The 20,665-nt window shown below is 47.1% G+C and overlaps 1 protein-coding gene across 5 annotated transcripts in view; it reads right to left on the bottom strand.

Annotated features, from left to right (window-relative positions):
• LOC118217965 (ankyrin-3-like) overlaps window positions 1–20,665 on the bottom strand; it is a 106,388-nt gene that overhangs the window by 13,153 nt on the left and 72,570 nt on the right. For 4 of the 5 annotated variants that reach the window (XM_035400220.1, XM_035400221.1, XM_035400222.1 and 1 more), the window contains exons 30-40: window positions 19,053–19,277; window positions 17,132–17,286; window positions 16,459–16,670; window positions 14,647–14,854; window positions 14,312–14,408; window positions 12,354–12,582; window positions 11,606–11,731; window positions 10,952–11,074; window positions 10,443–10,469; window positions 9,242–9,323; window positions 818–8,197 (exon numbers count right to left, since the gene is read on the bottom strand). In XM_035400220.1, coding sequence (XP_035256111.1) covers window positions 818–8,197; window positions 9,242–9,323; window positions 10,443–10,469; window positions 10,952–11,074; window positions 11,606–11,731; window positions 12,354–12,582; window positions 14,312–14,408; window positions 14,647–14,854; window positions 16,459–16,670; window positions 17,132–17,286; window positions 19,053–19,277 — 8,864 coding nt within the window. Of the gene's footprint in view, window positions 1–813; window positions 8,198–9,241; window positions 9,324–10,442; window positions 10,470–10,951; window positions 11,075–11,605; window positions 11,732–12,353; window positions 12,583–14,311; window positions 14,409–14,646; window positions 14,855–16,458; window positions 16,671–17,131; window positions 17,287–19,052; window positions 19,278–20,665 lie in introns of all 5 variants that reach the window. The other variant, XR_004763337.1, reaches the window with a different exon arrangement.

Genomic DNA, 20,665 nt, shown 5'->3' with positions numbered 1-20,665 from the left:
AAAAAGGTTTAAATCAAACATATTAATGAAAAAAATATAGCTCTTAAAAGAGACTGCACCCTTTTCTGGCCAAACATCTATTAAGAAAAGCTGGATAAGTGATCCATTCACTATTAATATGATATGATCATATCCATATATATATATAGTCATTCAGTGGACTATTAATCTTCTTTAAAGATAAAATTATTCAAGGTATAAAGTCATAAGTGCTTAAATGCATTTCCCCATTTACAATGACAAGAAAAGGGATAACAGTCACTTTATTGTGGACCAGAGTTTTGTTGACAGTTCACTCGTGCTCTAGGTGTGCTTGTGATTATGTACCCTGTGAACCTATGCAAGCAATTTTCTCTCACAGGGAAAACAAACAAAACAAAACAAAAAAAGTCCACAAGAGTCAAACTTCTTTTCTTTTCTTTTCTTTAAAAAAAAAAAATTTTTTTTACGGAGCTTCATATAAAAGACTAAGGTGGTTTCACACTAAAATGGAACTACACATGCGGGACGACCTGTGTGCGCTGTCAACAAAGCCGCGAGGCTCTGCGGTGCGAGTCGATGAAGCCGTTAAAACTGCGCCCTCTCTCGCTACCTGCACAGACACGGACCGGAGGCCAGTCCGCCAGTGCAGCGGGCACAGATCCACTCTAGCATGCTGCGGCTAACGACTACTTGTGGGTTGTCTGACAGGACGGGCAACACAGAAATGACAAAGATGACAAGAGATGACATTTAACTACGGTTTTAAAAAAACCACGCCACAGGCAATCACAACGGCTCATGCACTAAAGATCAACAAGTTGAAAGTTTTACAAACTAGGCTTGATCTCCACGGGGGGAGCCTGACTGCCTCCATGCCCACCAGTCCGCCTATTCCGCCGCCTCTCACCGGCGGCCAGCTCAGCCTTCGCCCTCGCGGGCGCGGCGTCGCCCCTCCGCCCCCTAGCGGACCGCGACGTAAGGGAAGGCTGAGAGGCCTCCGACAGTGAGGTGCTTCTTGACGTGCTGTCTTCATCGGAAATGCTGTCTGACTGCATCTTTTTCTCTTCGTCAGAGAGGCGGTCCACCAGCTTTAGGGTCTCCCCGCTAAGGCCCTTAAAGTACTCGATGGAGCGTTTGCACACCTCCCTGCCTGCCTCGCACGCCGAGCCACTGCCGAAACTGGGCCTGTCTTTATCGGGCAACCTGGGGGGCACCTGCTTAGCTCGGTCTTTCTCCGTTCTCACCGACCTGGACACAATCTGCACTGAAACGGGGGAACTAACGTTACTCCTCTTAACCTCTTTTACTGGAATTCTAGACCTGGGTTCGACGGCCGTTGGGCTGCTGTCTACCTTTTTCCTGACCTCGGGTTTAACTGCGTGTCTCGGCTTCTGCTTCCCCTGTGCTGTAGAACTCAGTGCTTTTGAGCTTGCTGAGCCAGGGGCTTTGACCGGAAGCCTCGACTTTGGGGGCCTAACTTCAGTTTCCTTGGACTCGCTAGTCCTTCTCCTCCCCCTTGGCTCACCCTCTCCTCTCGTGCTCTCAGGGTCCCTGCAGAAGGAAGCCTCGATCCTACTGACCTGCTGGAGAGTGGGCTCTGACGAGCACTGCAAATTGAACACTACACTGCCGCACTGAATGTAATTGGCCTGCACGTTTGAGGACTCGAGATTGTTGTTGTTATTGCGATTCTCTGTCGGGAAATCTCTTCTCTCGGATGACTTGGACGCTGCAAGTCTGCCTGTGTGCGTTTCAGAGCCTGAGTGTTCTGGATTTGGACTGTCTAACGAGTCTGCTTTACACTCAGTTAATTCAACTGAACCAGCTTCTTTTTTTATGGTGATGGAAGCTGCAATCCCCATTTTAATAGGGGTGCGCAATTTAGAATCAACTTTGGAGGCTGTTATTGTGCATGAGGATGTCTCCGCTATGATTATGTCACCAGATGACGTGTTCAGACAGTCAGTGCTGGTTTGAATGAGATTGCACTTGACTGTGGTCGTAGTGTCAGTGGGAGCATTTTCCGTTATCTCTAGCGCATTGTCCCCTGCCTGTGAGGTAGCTCCACCTGGACTCCTGACCCCTTTCCCTTTCACCCCTGACCTCCCTTCAGACGTATGCTCACCAATCTGAAAAAACTGAAGTGTCTCTTCAACAAAATCCCGCTTGCTCATGTCAATTGCACCACCGCGAGTCATCTCAAACATCTTCCCTTCGTGAAAGGGGAAAGGGTTGGGCTCGCTAGTTGGAGTACTCTCATCTGTTGGGGTTCTGGCAGGGGTAGTGTCTGGAGTAGTTGCTTGTGACCTGTCCTCTACAGTCAACCCGAAGGGCTTGGGTTCTTCGTCTTTAATTCTAGAATCAAAAACGTCACCTTCTCCGCCTTTGCTGGGCCAAGGATCAAAGTCCAAGCCTTTGGTTGCACTAGTTTTAAAAGTTGTGTCAAACTCCTCCTCTAATTGGTAATTAAAGTAGCTTTCTGCAAATCCTTGTCTGTCCGGATGTCGTCCTTCCAAAGAGTAGATTTCTTTGTTTTCATCTCCTGACTTGTTGTCAGATGAGTCTTTTTCTTCTCCATTTCCCCCTTCTTCACTTCCACCCTTCTCTTCCTCGATGACTTCAAGCCTAAAGGAGCGATCCGATGCCTTTGAAAGGTTGTCCTTCATATCTTTTCTACTGTCTTTGGGTAGGCTTGTTGGTTTTGAGTCCTGCTCACTCAGACCATCATCCTCATCCTGAAGGTCATACCCATCAAGGGAATCTATTTCTGTTGCATCAGTGTCATGAGAAAACTCTGCAGTAGTTGCAATTGAGCAGTCGGTAACGGACTGATCGTTTCCGTTTTGCTCAAACTCAAAATCCTCTCCTTTGGCTTCACTGCCCGTTGTTTCCTGTTCATTGTGGTTACCATTCTTTTCTTGCCTTTTAGGCTTGGAGCGCATCTCATCGTCCTCTGAAATCTTAAAGGTATACTTTTTTAAGGGAATGGGTTGAAATATAGACTCATCATCACTGGAGTCGCTATCTCCCATCACAGTGGGCAGAGGGGATGGAGGCTGAACTCTGATGATGGGTTCAGATAGAAGGTGTTTGTCATGCTCCTCCTGCAGGTTGACCTCCATCATTTCAGTCTCCGTCTCAGATGATGCACAGGAACCCTTTTTTTCAGTCTCTGATGGCTCTGGGTCCAATGGAGGTGGTGGAGGAAATTCAATATATGCAACTCGTTTTTCCTTAGTTTTCTTCCCCATATCCTTGTTTGCATTTGTGGTCTCAGATTGGGAAGGTTTTATCTTGCCTGTTGGAGAATCCTTGAGGAAAAAAGGGGCTTTGTCTTCTTCCTCTTCCTCTAATTCCTCAGAAACTTCTGCAATAGGACTGGCTTTGCCTAACATGAAGCCAAATAGAGAATCTGGCGTTCTGGAGGTGAGGTCATAACTAACTTCCTCGGAACTAGGAGTCTCAGGGGTTAGGGGACTTTTCCCAGAGCTGTCCATAAAAGAGACCTGCTCCAGAGTGTCGTCTTCAGGGCTGCCTTGGGGAGATGGCGGTTGCTTCTGTTTTACAGTATAAAACATTCCCCGAGTCTCGTGCACTGTTCGGCTCTCCTGGCTGACAATCTTTTTGTAAGTTCCCTGCTGCACACCAGCAGTTTCTTTCTCATACTGCTTGCCTACTTGTATACTGACATAAACTGGCAGTGTTTTAATATCACTAGAGCTTTCAGCTTTGACTGTGGTTGCTGCTTTTTCCATGTACTCTACTGGAGTGCTGTTACCAACGTCATCGGATATGGTATCTTTAACTAGGCTACGCTCCAAAACATTGGGTTTGCTTATGGATAAATCTGCCCTAGATGTGCTTGTATCAACACTACTCTCTAATCTATTTTTACACAAGGAGGGAATTTGTGACCCAGTCCTATCAGAGGGTTTTATTAAGCTGTCTGGTGTTGACTTTTTAAACTGGCTATTCTCTCTGAAACTAGATGGCATCCTAACAGGAATTTGGGAATCCGTCTTTTTTTTTAGGGTCCCGTTGCAGGCGTCAAGGCCCTCAGCATTATCCTGAACAACCAGTTCTGTATAGATAGTTTTTTTTGTTGGGGAATTTGCTGTCATTTCCTTGTTCAATGTCCCATTTTTAAAAAGTTGTCCTTGCTCTTGCCTTGTGACCACATTTTCAATGTCATTCCCGTTGGCCTCCTTTAATGTTCCTTGAATGAGGGTATGGGACAGATTATCCTTCTGATTCTTGTTTCCATTTCCATGGCTGTCCCAGGTCTTGTAGATCCTTGTATCCGGTTCCTGGCTATTTGTTGCCTGACAGTGTTTTGGTGATCTGTTTGATTGTTTCTGGGTTACTGAGGAGATCTGGGTCCTATTGTTATCTGTGCTTTGTCCAATAATTGCCTTGCATTCAATATCTACAGTGTCTCTATGGTTTGGCCCTTTGTCAGTTGCTTCTGCAGATTTAAGAGCCCTTTCTCCAGCAAGAAACTGATACACAGGAAGTTTACTTTCCTGTAGTTTTTTAACCGGGGGTTTTGTTTGCCCACACTTTTGTCCCCACTCTTGTTTTTTAGCTTCAGATTCAAATTTTAGTCTTACAGAGCTCACTGTGGACGACTTAAGCTGGAAAGGTTGAGAAGCCTCGCTGTCAGAGCTGTGCGATACGCTATCGGCACGTTTGGGTCTATCATCATTATTAAACTGGGGCAAAACACGTCTCTCGGGACTGCTCGGCAAACTGGCACATTTTCTTTCACTGCTGAACAGCTTTCCCATTCTGTCTTTACCCCACTCCTCATTACCACCTCCGTTCATCCGATGCTTTCTCTCAGGGCTGCTGCACGTGGAGCTGGGTCCTGACCGAGTCTCTCTGGCACTTCCCTTGCAGGCCTTCTTCTCGGGAGACTGCAGCTCGTCATTCAGTTTCTCCGTTTTATCACGAAAAAACTGAGAAACCTCACTCAGCTTTTCCTCCGCCTCCTTCACGGTTCGATCCACCCTGTCTTCATATATGAGCTTTTCTCTGTTCCTGTCCACTTTGTCTTCAGTAACACGCATCCACACAGAGTGCTTTGGGCTACCAGGTTCTGCTGTGTAATGCAACACTGTCATTTTGTGCTGATCTGCATTAGAATTAAATTTACCTGATGCCTCCCTTGATGGCTTCATGAGGAACTCTTTTTTGGGACTACTTGAAGCCCTCTCACTTCTATGCCTCTCTGCATCCTGTAGCTCCGAGCTTCGGGCATGAGCACGGTCGGTCCCGGACTCCTCTGTGTCTGAGTGAGACATGTCAAATTTCTCAGAAAGAAGCATTTTCTCAGCAAATCTGTAGGACTCTCCTCTGTGATCTGTTGGATCATCATCATGATATTCAACAGAGTGCTGGCTCAGTAGCTTCAAGGTTCTATATGAGTCATCGGTGATAAGCTGAGCCGAACCTGGACGACTGTCCTCCTCCTGTGACACTGGGGTACTTACTCTAGATGATTCTATGTAGGGGGGAGGTGATTCTTCTGTAATAAGCTCCTCCTTTTCCTGATGCACATCATCATCCATGTCTGCTTTATTTGGTAACTCCTTTATCCTGTGATCCCCCATGTACATATACATCTCTTTCTCTGGGTGATTTTTTGTCTCTCGTATGATTACCTCAGTTGGTTCTGTTTTATTTCCTTTTTCAATGTGAACCTCGATTATTCTCTCCACTTTGGGTTTTGAATGGACGTCCTTTTCCAGAAGCTGGGCTGATGATTCAGTTCCTTTGTGATTTTCTCCGCCTTTGTGCTCAAACAACCCAGCTAGCTCTCTGGAGGGATCCCTGCCTGACTGAAATGCTTTCATTATGTCCTGAACCGACATGGTTTCCTCGATCCTCTCGGATGCAGACTCTTTTACTTGGGGCTTGTGGAAGACCATTCGAGTTGTGGTGGTGATGTGCGTTTCCTCTTTGACACACATGCCTTTGCCTGCAGCGTCGTCCTCCGAGTTGATTTTCACCTGATAACTCTTGGCCTTGTCCCTGACGGGCCCGTTAGATTGCGGCTCGGCCTGAACGCACACAGGTGACATCGACGCTCGCGATTCTTCGGCCGCGGGCTCCTGGCTGTCCTCGGTGGGCTCGTAGCTCCTTATGACATGCACGACCTCGGTGCGCGTCTCCGTGATGACGGGAGGGATGGGGACGTCGTGGAACAGAGGCTTGGGCCCCGTGCTCTCGGCGCTCTGAGGGGCCGAGGGGGTCTTCTCGCTCCGGGTTTCAAACCCGCTGTCAGAGAGAGGACTCTTATCTTGGTCGTGCGATATGTCATCCGGGGACACCACCACGGCATCGGTGCCAAACAAAGCCTCGGCAAGCTTGCACAGCTCTTTCTCAGAGGGAGAGGAGCGCATGTTTGACGGGGGCATTTTAAGCTTGTGCTCCTGCAGGGCCATGGTGGGCTTGAGAATGCGTTTTTGCTTTTCCTCACCCTCTCTCCTCACTTCATCGTATCTGCACTTCACGTCAGAGATTTTTGAAAGGGAGTTGGCCCCAATGTCATTTGTCAAGTAGTCCACTACCCTGGCTAGATTGAAATCTCGATCAGTTATGGACTTTGTCCTGACTTGGAAGCCATCTGTGTCGTAGGCCAGAGGACACCTCCGTCCATTCTGCTGAGATTCCTGTATCTCATCTTTTGAAAACTCAACCCAGTCGTCCTCAGATCTCTTATTTTGAAGGGAGGCTTTGCTCTCTCTCAATGCGTCCTTTGTCAGGATCTCACTCACTTTAACTAGATCCTGCTTCACTTTCTCTACAATTCTATAGGGCTCTTCATCTTCAATTTTTTGTTCTTTGGGAGAGTCTGACCTGGAGCTTTTAGCTGTTGGACTGGTGTCCGTCTGTAAGAGAGCAGACATCCGTATTAAGTCTTCCTTCATTTCTGCCACATCCTTCAAGATCTCCTGACTGGATGACATCGAAGATGTGGCAGTTGATTTCAGGGCTGCAGGACTGGCAAAGAGGGCGGATTTTACTGGGGACAGTGTCTTAGAGAAGGAAGACTGGGCCGGGGTTTGGGGTTCCACAGTCCTGGTCTTCAGAGGAGACACAAGTGCCGCGGCTGATCTGGTGACTTCAGGAAGTTTTTTAAACTGGGGCTCTGGCATGACGTTTATAACAGAGTACACAGGGACAGTGATGGTGGCGGACGTCACAGAGGTGGTCGAGGAAGCTGGAGGAGACCTCAGGGATGCGTAAATGGAGGTTGATGGGGAAGATCTTATCGACTGGTAGGACGAGGAAGGCGAGGAAGATATGGACTTCAGCGTTCCGTAACCAGACGCTGAGCAGGAATTGAAGGTTTTTTCGGCTTCGTCCATAGCAGCGCTGATACTCGTCGTGGCCGCGTGAGTCGTGGCTTGTATCCTTTCCTGTAAGCTGCTAAGCCCGCCAGAAAACAGAGGGCTCGACGAAGAAGGGTATTTGACTGGTGAAACGGATCCATTGATCAGTGCGGCAGCAGAGGGGGTGGACGAGGATTTTAGTGGTGAGGAGAGAGATGAAACCAGCAGTCCTTTTGATACACTAGTAGCATCTGCACTGGATCTGATTGAGGACAGCCCAGACACACTTTTCATCGGGGAAGACGCCGCAGGTGACGCAGAGGCTATGACCGACTTATATGGCAAACTGTACATGTTTACTGTCGACTTTGGAGACGCGGGTGGGGTCATGGCAATCGAAGACCGCTCCAGCAGTGACCCCGAGTTCATGACAGGGGACGTCCGTGAAACCAGAGACACCGCCAGGCCCTTCACAGACACGGGGTCCGGCGCGCTTTTACCCGGGGAAGAGAGCAGAGGAGAGGAGACCTGAACCGGATACTGGGCTTGCTGCTGAACTACAGTCTTTATCGGGGAGGAAATAGTTCTAAATGACCTGATGGGAGAAGCCATATCGCTAACTGACTTGACCGAGGATGCGGTGGAGGCTCCGAGGTTGGACTTGATTGGAGACGCCGAGGTGATGGACCACACGGACTTCAGTGGAGAGGCGGACGGTGTATTGGACGACGAGCTGGAGAGGGAACCAAATCCAGATTTTGCTTGCCCAGCGACGGTAACAGGAGCAGCCGCCCAGGCCTGGTAAGGTCTCGTGGAAAAGACAGGTTTGTAAGCGTAACCAGCAGGCAGTGTTCTTGGTGAGCTTCGGTCAACTGTTTCTTAAACAGGCAAATTAAAATCCAACATAAAATCAACAAAAGTGATTGAAAAAAACAGAGAGACCAGAGGGAAAAAAGAAAGGTCAGTGAGTCCCGTATTATTTAACAAGGAGGAAAAATACAATTATGGCGTTTTGAAATGGTAAATGGCGATTTTTCTGGAAAAAGCTAACAAAAAAGATGATCCAATGATCCATGAAGCAACACAAAATACGAACCAAAAGATAAAGGCAATGAAGCACAGAAATACAAGGCACAAGACAAAACAAAAAATAGTCAAGACAAACGAGTATAAAACAACTTCACTTCATCAGCTTATGATGAGCTGCTTTTCTGATCTCTCTGCTAAAGTGCCTTTTATCTGTTTGTCCTGAAAGTCCACTGAATTTTTTTTTCTTCCAAAATGCGTGCGCTCAGACAAAACATAAGACTACAACAACCTCCTCATACCTGTATTAAAGCAAATTATACAGGTGTAAAAACTGGATTTAAAGTCCAGTCTCCCTGTGCATGACATGCAACACTGCATACCCACAACGGCTGGCATTTCAAGCTCAAAATGAGAAGCGCCTGGAGGAATCTCATCTTGCAATCTTTCATGCATTTTTTTTTGTTATAAACAAAACAAAGTAAACGGCAACAATCACCAGGCAAAAACGAGGTAGGCATACATCAAAGAAGAAATGTCAGTTTGAGAATCAAAGTATTTTTGATTATATAACAAGTTCAACTATTGCACTTTGAGTTGTTTTTTTTCTTCTTCTCCCACATACAAGATAACAAACATATTCCAACATGGAAGCAATATTTAAAAAATGCGGGCAAGCATGACAAATTAAAAGTCACAGTAAACCATGCAAAGTGTACCATGTTTAAAAAAAAAAGATATGTATGGTGGCCATATTCAGAAGACAAGACACAAAAAAAAATAATATGTATGTGATATACGTGGGGTATACTGGTGAAAGTGAACTGCAGTCGTTTCGAGGCGGACGTTTGGCGGTGATGAAAGTTAGCGAACGTTAGCGAAAGCGTCACACTCACTCGATGCGGGCTCGGCCAGGTAGCTGTAGCGCTTACGCAAGGCTAGCGAGGCGAAGGTGTGACGTCGCTCGGGTTTGTCGGCCTGCAACAACAACAGAAGTGCCAGTCAGTTCCGCGCAAGAGACGCCTATCAAACCTCCATTTGAGGAAAAACAGCCGTCTATAATTTATAGCACATCTTTCAATCGGACAGAGAGCTGTGTCTTTTATTCTGTGTAATATGTTTATGTGTGCACTTAAATATGATAACTTCTCTAAATAAATTGGCAATTAATTTTTTTTATTGAGTCCTAAGCAGTAATTGGCTTACACTGAACACAACCACAATATTATTGTGCATCCCTATCAATGCGAAGGTTCGACAGCTTCTGTTTATTGCTGCATGAAATATTGTGAGCTAGAGTAATATTTGATTGTTTTTAGATGAGCCTTGATAAAAAATTATAAAAATATTTGCTGGCATCTAGAACAGTAATTACATATTTCTAAACTGGTTTCATGGGTACTTGTGACAGAATTGGAGATTAGCTATTAACCCTATGAAGAATACATTTTTTGGAATGTTTTTTCCAAATTTTAGGTCAGTCAGTTATAGAACACCATTGCTTTCAATTACCAGAACTGATTGTTACATCAGCATTAGAATGTTCAGTTAAGAACATTCTAACCACATACTTGCACTCTCACACCCTAAAGGGTTAACTGATTACCTTTAGAGAGCAGGGAAAGGGTGCAGTAATGAAAAGATCTTTAAAATTAATCAAACAGAACACATCTTACAAATATTAAACGAAAGATTAAAATAGTATTAAAATAAGATTACTGAAATAAGCACTGAGTTAAGAACTTAATCTCAACTGAAGACCTAATTAAAAGAAGGATTAGCTGTCCCAGCTTCTGTATTCTCACAGCTTTGTGTGACAGAAGAGAGTACTGACAGAGGAGTAAGTGACAGGATGACAGAAAGACAGAAAAGACTTAGTTTAAGCCAGGGCGTGACACAGACACGAGGACCAAAGGAGATGAAGGAACTTTCTTTTTTATTTCTCAGGGCTGTCTCTTCTGTTGCTACAGGGCTAAGTGTGTTGTAGTCTTTCTAACCGCTAAAGTATTTTATTGACAGCAGCATAACGTATAAGAGAAGTTCAATCGAAAATAATAATGGGACAAGAAACACCTGGAATGGAATGCTTCAAATTACCTCTTCATCTGGATCTGACTCCATTTCCTTTTGGTTCCCATGATGCATTGCAGAAACAGGAAATAGCACAATGGACAGCAGGGGAAAGAAACATCAGGAGGTGAAAAGGGGCGATCGAGCTCACGCGACGTAAGACCCGAAAAGACACCACAAAAGCCCGCCAAAAAACAAAAAAAAAAAAAAAATAAATAAATTAAAATAAAGGCCGACATTTACCACAAAAAAGTAGGGCAGAGATAAAAATGACAACAACAACAGCAACAACAGCAGCAACGACAAAAATAGCCATTATTAAACACACAGTCAGAGCATCGTCAGGCAAGTGCGATCAGACCAGATCGGAAGTCGGGATCAGACAGAAACGCAACTCGGAATTGCTGGAAACAGATAAAAGACACAGCGGGGCAGTCTCGCCCGAGTCTGGCCCTACGAGCTTCACTACCCTACCTCTCCTTGTCATGGGGATGGTATGACATGACACAGGAACAGCTACCGGACAGCGGCCTTACCTTCTTCAGAGTTGGCAGTGTGATGTTCAGATTGCAGATGGCAGTCTGTGGAAGACCTTTAGTGGTCTTTGGCTCTTTAAGAAAGGACAATCGGCCACAGGGTTCTTGACTAACGTCCCTGATCTACAGAAATAAAAGAGCATGGTTGTGCATATGAATATGCAATTCCATAACTGACATGGCGAACATGACAACAATTTCAGAATTTGTTATACTAGCGAGAGACGGAGAGAATAACACAAGAAATGAACACTAAAAAAAAATAGACATTTGAATTTACATAAAAAAAGAAAATGTAATATCCAGCACACAGCCTGTATTCAGAAACCAACGTGGTTAAATTCAGTTCCAGTATAAATTGTTTAAATAATTTTAAATAGGTTGATAATCATGATTTGTTCCATATAATGAAAAATTCTAATAAGAATAAAAAAAACACATCTGGTAAAGTTTTCTATACTGAGATATCAAGACAGACAGGAAAATGTTAATTATCCAGTTACTAAAAACATTTCAAGTGAGATCCATTATCCTTTATAAGAGAGTATAAAATGATCTAAAAACGAACTGCCATTTTCAACACCAAAATGCAATCATTGCACCACACCAAACACCAGGGTCGAGAGAGAGAGAGACGACAGCCATGTGCTTTACCTTCACGCAAAATGGAAGCCGGTTTTCTTTGAATGCATAAAAATTGAACACTAGCTGCTGTCCAGTTTTGATCAGCGGAGCAACGTTGCCATAGCAATCCACGTGTATGGGCTTTCCTTCCAGAACCTGCAGGACAACAGCACGGCTATTACACCCACACAGGCTCTCAAAACCATCTTCGTACGGTTCGTAAACAATATCTAAAGAAGAAGAGTTATTTTTTAATGTTTCAATTACAGATTACAGGTCTCATGATTTACGTTTATGATGTTAAAAAGCCCCATGGCACATTGTACAGTCGTCCAGTGAAAGGACGTTCTTTAACACTAGCTATCGTTTACAACATAAACTTCAACACTGCAAAAGAAATGCGGTGTTCAGTTACAGACTATTCCTGGACATGTGTATGTCACATCCTTAGGTCACTGGGGACAGCGGGATCACAGGTAAACAGTTAAACAGATAAATGAAACGACTATTTACTCCCTTCTAAAACTGCCAAGCTACTGTGACAGCAACATAATCTGTAGGTAATCTGTCATGCTTCACCAGTTCCATCCATTCATTCTGTGAAATAGCAGGCCTGGATGTTCTGGATGTGTTATCTAAATATGTGCGGGAGTCTAACAGTTTGCATATCAGGTAGCTGCTGGTGCCGTGTAATTAAAAAACCGCGCCCCTGAGCTGTGTGGGAAACGCAGCTCACGGGCTCCTCCACGGGGGGGGGGGGGGGGGGGGTCGAGCGCACCTCGATGTCCTTGCTCCGCGCCACCTCCTCGAAGTTCTCCTGCTGCTCCAGCGTCTTGTCCACCTTGTCGTCCGTCATGCAGAAGCAGCGCAGCCGCGACTCCACCGGGTCGTTCATCTTGGCGAACACCACGAACTTGGCCATGTAGGGGACGCAGATGAGCTCGCGGTACAGCTGAGCGGCCAGGCCCACGGTCTCCGGCACCTGGTGGCAGTCCGCCAGCCAGAACCTGCAGGCGGCGGGAACGGGAGAGAGAAACAGGCTCAGTGACACACAGGGAGCGCAGGGACAGACACGCTGCCCAGGGTACAGGCTGGGACAGACACGCTGCCCAGGGTACAGGCTGGGACAGACACACTGCCCAGGGTACAGGCTGGGACAGACACGCTGCCCAGGGTACAGGCTGGGACAGGCACGCTGCCCAGGGTACAGGCTGGGACAGACACACTGCCCAGGGTACAGGCTGGGACAGACACACCGCCCAGGGTACAGGCTGGGACAGACACACTGCAGAGGGTACAGGCTGGGACAGGCACGCTACCGAGGGTACAGGCTGGGACAGACACACTGCCCAGGGTACAGGCTGGGACAGACACACTGCCCAGGGTACAGGCTGGGACAAACACGCTGCAGAGGGTACAGGCTGGGACAGGCACGCTACCGAGGGTACAGGCTGGGACAGACACACTGCCCAAGGTACAGGCTGGGACAGACACACTGCCCAGGGTACAGGCTGGGACAGACACGCTGCAAAGGGTACAGGCTGGGACAGGCACGCTACCGAGGGTACAGGCTGGGACAGACACACTGCCCAAGGTACAGGCTGGGACAGACACACAGACACACTGCCCAGGGTACAGGCTGGGACAGACACGCAGCCCAGGGTACAGGCTGGGACAGACACGCAGCCCAGGGTACAGGCTGGGACAGACACGCAGCCCAGGGTACAGGCTGGGACAGGCACACTGCCCAGGGTACAGGCTGGGACAGACACACTGCCCAGGGTACAGGCTGGGACAGACACGCTGCCCTGGGTACAGGCTGGGACAGACACACTGCCCAGGGTACAGGCTGGGACAGGCACGCTGCCCAGGGTACAGGCTGGGACAGACACGCTACCGAGGGTACAGGCTCCTCCTCCCTGGAAAAGCATTCTGGACTGCTTTCACTCTTACGAGTACTTCTCTGTATGCTTCTGAGTCACTGTACTGCATGTGCTTTGGATAAAGCGTGTCATAGTGATCATAATAGTGATGGTAAGTCATGCTAAATTATTACTAACAGAAGAAGAAGGAGGAGGAGGAGGGGGAATAGTAAAATCATGCATTTCACGGAAAATAGTTTTTTTTTTTTCATAACCACATGGAAAAAAAAACAACGTGGCCAAATTTCCAGCAAAGCCTGTGATTGCAGCTGGGATCATGTGGTCATGTGGTCTCTTCATTCCCAGGTTTACAGTCCTACCACATGTTCTGTGTTCAGCAGCACTGAACTGAAATGGACCCGGCAGCACTGAACTGAAATGGACCCAGCAGCACTGAACTGAAATGGACCCGGCAGCACTGAACTGAAATGGACCCAGCAGCGCTGAACTGAAATGGACCCGGCAGCACTGAACTGAAATGGACCCGGTAGCACTGAACTGAAATGGACCCGGCAGCACTGAACTGAAATGGACCCAGCAGCACTGAACTGAAATGGACCTGGCAGCACTGAACTGAAATGGACCCGGCAGCGCTGAACTGAAATGGACCCGGCAGCACTGAACTGAAATGGACCCGGCAGCGCTGAACTGAAATGGACCCAGCAGCGCTGAACTGAAATGGACCCGGTAGCACTGAACTGAAATGGACCCAGCAGCGCTGAACTGAAATGGACCCGGCAGCGCTGAACTGAAATGGACCCAGCAGCGCTGAACTGAAATGGACCCGGCAGCACACGGTCACCAGTGGCCGTACCTGGCAGACACGTTGGTGGTGAAGGAGACACATTCGGTCACGAAGGATAGAGGCGTGGTCCCCGTGATGTCCTCCCATTGGGCAGGTGAGGTGCCACCTGTAACACACACCTGCTCATTACACGCCCCCCCCATGTCTGAAACACAAACCTGCCCATTACACGCCCCCCATGTCTGAAACACAAACCTGCCCATTACACCCCCCCCCCCCACCACCCCATGTCTGAAACGTTAGCTGTGACAGTTGCAAGAAACAGAGTGTTAATGTAGAGGGCTCAGTAACGTTTACCTCACTCAGTCATACTCCCCCCCCCCCGCCCCCCCGGCTGCACTCGCCTGTTATGCTGCAGAGGAGCCGCAGGCAGGGGGCGCTGTCCCCTCGGTACCCATTGGACATTCCCTCCGCAGACGGAGGCGGGACCGGGATCGTCATGGTGATGGGCTTGTGGAACTTCCGCCTGCGAGGCTCTACGGTCACTATGGGGCTGAAGGTGGCTCTGGACCCCACCAGCTTCTTCACCAGCTCGTCCGGGACGGGCTGAGCCTTGGCACAGAGAGCGACAGCAGCGGTGTTACTGCAGTCTCCAGAGCCTGGCTCAGCGCTATTTCAGTACATTCAGTTCGGGAAATTAACTGAAATTCATCTAATGCTTTTTTCAATAAACCTGAACTTCAATTAATTTCCTGAACTGAAATGGAATTAAACCAAACCAGGACGGGAAAATGTATCATACTCTCAAGCTGTTGGAAAGTAATCAAATACATATCATTATACCTTATTTCATTCAAATCTTCAGTTTTCTGTACGTTTATGCTAATCACTACAGCTTCAATTAGGCAGAGCGCGGACAAGCAACTGCTCTACTCTGAAACGATGTGAAGCTGCTACCTCTTCTCACTCCACAACTAACCCTAACCCTAACAGACACTGAGCTGGAGGAACCCTAACCCTAACAGACACTGAGCTAGAGGAACCCTAACCCTAACAGACACTGAGCTAGAGGAACCCTAACCCTAACAGACACTGAGCTAGAGTAACCCTAACCCTAACAGACACTGAGCTAGAGGAACCCTAACCCTAACAGACACTGAGCTAGAGGAACCCTAACCCTAACAGACACTGAGCTGGAGGAACCCTAACCCTAACAGACACTGAGCTAGAGTAACCCTAACCCTAACAGACACTGAGCTAGAGTAACCCTAACCCTAACAGACACTGAGCTAGAGGAACCCTAACCCTAACAGACACTGAGCTAGAGTAACCCTAACCCTAACAGACACTGAGCTAGAGTAACCCTAACCCTAACAGACACTGAGCTAGAGTAACCCTAACCCTAACAGACACTGAGCTAGAGGAACCCTAACCCTAACAGACACTGAGCTAGAGGAGGACACTGAATGAGCAGCTTGTCCAGGCAGGCAGCGGTAAGAGCTGGACACGGGTGTGAAACGAGACCAGAATGAGTCCAGGCGACTCCATGGCCATTTACACACCACCATGCAGGACTGCAAGCCACAGGCATTACTGGCAGACCCTGAGGTCCATCCACACACTAGAACAGGGCTCCTACAGGAAGCGCTACCCAGAAGCACAGCTGTGTATGATTTAAGGTGGTCTCTAATGGAGAGCAGAGACAGCCGGCTTTGCCGCGAGCTCCCAGGTTTACAGGGACCCAGATTAACAGGGACCCAGGTTTACAGGGACCCAGATTAACAGGGACCCAGGTTTACAGGGACCCAGATTAACAGGGACCCAGGTTTACAGGGACCCAGATTAACAGGGACCCAGGTTTACAGGGACCCAGATTAACAGGGACCCAGGTTTACAGGGACCCAGATTAACAGGGACCCAGGTTTACAGGGACCCAGATTAACAGGGACCCAGGTTTACAGGGACCCAGATTTACAGGGACCCAGATTAACAGGGACCCAGGTTTACACAGACCCAGATTAACAGGGACCCAGGTTTACAGGGACCCAGATTAACAGGGACCCAGGTTTACAGGGACCCAGATTAACAGGGACCCAGATTAACAGGGACCCAGGTTTACAGGGACCCAGGTTTACACAGACCCAGATTAACAGGGACCCAGGTTTACAGGGACCCAGGTTTACAGGGACCCAGATTTCCCGGGAATGAGGACAGACCTGCAGGCCGACGCGGATCCTTTTAGTCAGGGCCCCCTCGGGGAAGGAGGCGCGGACCATGGGCACCGTCACGCTCGTCAGAACCCCTCCCTCCGGACCCATGTGGTTGCTCTCCTGCTTTATCCGGGACACCACCGCAAAGTACTGTGGGAAATCCCTGGTGACGATGCGACAGATGCGTTTCTTCTCCAGCTCGTCCAAGCTGTCCAGCTCTGCAGATAAAATAAAAAATAAAATAAAATAAATAAATAAATGACAGCTGTCATTTGTGAGCTTAAAAATAACTTAAAACGTCAGATCCAGCAAATGACCGGACTGCTTAAAATAATTACGAGCTAAAGTTGGCAAGAAATCCAGAAGCAGACACAACCCTCGAGAGAGAGAGAGAGAGAGAGAGAGAGAGAGAGAGAGAGAGAGAGAGAGAGAGAGAGAGAGAGAGAGAGAGAGAGAGAGAGAGAGAGAGAGAGAGAGAGGTGGGGGGGGGGGGGGGGGGAGAGAGACAGGGAGAGAGGAAGAGGGAGACAGGGAAAGAGTGGGAAAGGGAGAGGGAGATGTAGAGAGAGAGGGAGAGAGGGAGACAGGGAGAGAGATGGAAAGGGAGAGAGAGAGAAAGAGAGAGATTGAGAGATTAGGCTTTGAGTGGGAGACACTGAGGGATGGAGGACACAGGCACCTTCGTCCATCCCATTGAGCAGGTGGCTGAGCTCCTCGGGCCTGTAGTCGTACTGGTGCTCCTTCCACGTTTCCCCATTATCACTTCTCAGGACAATCAACTCACGTTCCTTCCCCCGCATGGAGCCAAAATGGGGGATCTCCACTATCACAGGGCTGTAAAACACAAGCAGCAGTCTTTCAGTGAGAACCACAGGCAGAGCAAGGACCTCGGGGGCGATGAACTCTCTACAAACCCCCCCTCCTAGAGGTTCAATTTAGGACGACAGATCGCCCGGTGACATCCTGTTTACTCTGAACCTCCACTGGTGATGGCTAATTTGGACAGGAACACATCAATAGGTAACATTCAACATTTTGTCCCATTAAGAAGCTGGATATTGTACTGAAACAGTTCAGGTAAATTACCTGGCTGAAGGATACGTCAGTTGTGGAGCCTAGGTTTTCAGTTCCTTAAACGCATGGTTACAAGCCAAGTTCTGTACAGTAAATCAATGCTACACTGCCACCATCAAAGTAAAACTTCTACATTTTACAAGGTTTGTTTAATATATATTTTTATTTTAAAGGATTACACATTTTCCCCCAAAACCATAAAAACGGTTCAGGCATAAAAGCTTGTGAGTCTTTTGCGAGTTTCAGATCAAAACTTTTGAGCCGCAAAATTTCATGCTGCTGTTCAAAAGAAGGAACAGTAAATTAATCCAAAAAGCTCACAATACAAAAGAAGACAGCATACAAAATAAAATGCACACAAGGATAAAACACATTTGGCCCTAAAACCAAAGTCTAAGGTCTGAACAGTACAGTGGAGAGTGTTAAAACTGAAAACAGTATTTTGTTGCGCGAGTCTTTAACCTTGCACAAAGGACATGCAGCTTAAAGTTGCAAGGTAATGTAGACCCCCACTGTGGAGCCACTGTGCCTCAGACAGACTCTTAGAACAGATACGTGTCCTAGTTTTCCAGCACCGGTAGCAGCTAGAACATTCAGTACAGTTTTTGGAGGCATTTTCGACAGTTCCGGTCATAAATATGCAGATTACGGAAACGTTTTACACGGGACAGACCATTTTCAGAAGGCGAGACCAGCGAGTCTTCAGGAGCACATAATATAAAGAAGTACTCTCAGTCTTTAAATGACGTCTAAATGCTCCCAGTGTACTAAATCATCCCACAATGCACCATGGAAGTAATCACCAGCACTGACAAGCAGACACAGCTCATCTATTTTTCCATTTCCTATGCAGACACTGTCTCCATAAACAAAAATCTGCTCGGAGCTAAAAGGTTTTACTTTTTATAATGAAAGCACCTGGAAGTGTACAGCAGAAATAATATATGAAGTATTTGTTTGACACATAAGTGAATGCTTTTATTCATTAATTTGCAATGTTCCCTTACTGATGTCATCTCCATGTCCTCTTTTCTGACACTCCAAGAGCCATCTCTCTCTAGCTTTACACTCACAGTGCAGTCCATGTGTACTTCTCAAAAATTCACAAACACACACACACACAAACACACTTTCTACTGTTTTTGATTCAGCGAGCTCCAGACAGAAACCTTTGCGCGAACAGTTGCCTACAACAGGCGCAGTTAATGACTACAACGCCATGTACATCCATCACATCACACCCACTCTCTCACAGTGACACGTCATGCTAAATTTGGAGCCGGTTAACTCAGGCGAGTGCGAGTTATCAGAATTCACAAGTTCCTCCTTAGCCACAAGTAACTGGAGGCAAGCTACACAGTAAAATTTCTCTGTACCAGTGTCGATTTAACACTGGACACTTTAGCAGGAACATATGTACTGTTAGAGCTGATGAAACACTGGAAATTTAACTCTGTATTTTACTCTGTGCCGTGCCCCAGGGAGAAGGTGCGTTAGGCCAGACTGCGGCGGCGGCGGCTGCTTACCCCAGGAACTGGGCCCCGGCCGGGCCCACCTCCACCAGCCGGCTGGCCAGCCCCTCCCCCTCCACCATGGGGGGCGGGGACGCCAGCTTGTGGCGGCGCACCAGGCGGCAGGTGACGCGCGTGGGCGCGGTGCACTTCCGCGGCGGGATGATGATGCGCATGCCGTTGTGGCGGCTGCCGCGCATGGAGCCGCCGCGGGCGTCCACCATGAAGCTGACCAGGAACCTGCGCGGGGTGGGGGGGGGGGGGCGCAAGGGGGGAGAGGGCAGAGGGGGAGACGCAACAGAGTCTGATTTACTAAGACCTTTACCATGCGCAAAACCTTTCAGCACACGCAAAAACTAATAACAGCAACCATTGATTGGTGCACAACAAATATTGTGACCAATCAGTGGTCATGTTATTGGTTTTTTTGTGTGTGCTAAAGTAAATCAGGTCCATAGGGCCTGATTCAGGCAGAGACCTCTGTTCTACTGACATCCACTGTACGCATTTCAATTCTCATACTGTCACCAGAAACAGAATTCACACGCATAAGGAGAAGAAGAGAGAGAGGGAGGGAAAGAGACAGAAATGAGGGTTTGAGTGTTCAACCCTGGCAGGTAACACACTTTTTGCTCTGGCCTTGTAATTTGCCCAGGTGAAAATAAATACATGATGCTATCAATAGTAAACAAGCCTTTGCAAGTCACTCTGGTAAAATTATTGGCTAAATGTGTGAAATGTAAATGATAAGTGTACTAAAACCTAGTGCTATTCATTACAAACACTTCACTGTAAGTGACCTATTTGGGGTGGGTTTGCCATCAGCCAATCAGAATTGAGTTTTTATCCAAGGACGAAGTAATAAAAATATATACAAAAACAAAAAAAAGAAATGTGTATTCCCATATGTGACACTGCCAAGATAGATCCTTCAGAAATAGCACAATAACATCCTGATTTAATGAATATCCTCTGCCCATCATTTTTAAAGGCTACATAACTGTACTTATACTTACGTAAATAAAAAATACAACAAAATGTACATTGTTTAGAAAAATATTTTTTCAATTCAAAAAAGTATGTGCAAGAAGGTGCAAAAATGAAAAGTTTCTACAGTGAATCCTGTATATTTTTTATTTACAGGTAATCCACACCCTTTAAGACTATGTCACCTGGAGCTTAGAACGCACATTATGATTTAAACCCAGATTTAGCCTTCATAATATCCATATATTAAATAAAAGTATTTTAGATCCCTGCTGAAATGCCCAAATCAATCAACAGTGTAGATCTTATGAGTGTGTCCTGGCATGTACCTATGAGACATGCATTAACTACCAGCGTGTCAGATTTGTGTTCTGGGTCAGGTTTCACAACCTGCCAGCAGTGACTGTAAAACAACCGCTGCACAACGTCCTGCTCCAAGAGCTTCTCACAAGAAGAGCCAAGAGGTTTGGGAGAGTGCGCAATGTGTCACCTGTGCAAGAGCACACTTTAGACATAGGCTACTTGTCACGTATATCCAGAAATTTGTGTTTTTTTTAAAGGCATATAACTACTACAACAAACAAAGGATGTTAAATAATTGGACAGAAAATGCAGAGAAGCTCACAAGCAGTGGGAGGTAA

Source organism: Anguilla anguilla, chromosome 18 (assembly GCF_013347855.1).
Source record: "Anguilla anguilla isolate fAngAng1 chromosome 18, fAngAng1.pri, whole genome shotgun sequence".
In the NCBI taxonomy this organism is placed as follows: Eukaryota; Metazoa; Chordata; class Actinopteri; order Anguilliformes; family Anguillidae; genus Anguilla; species Anguilla anguilla.
The sequence above is the reverse complement of the archived record's forward strand: the minus strand, read 5'-3'. Positions and strand labels throughout refer to the sequence as shown.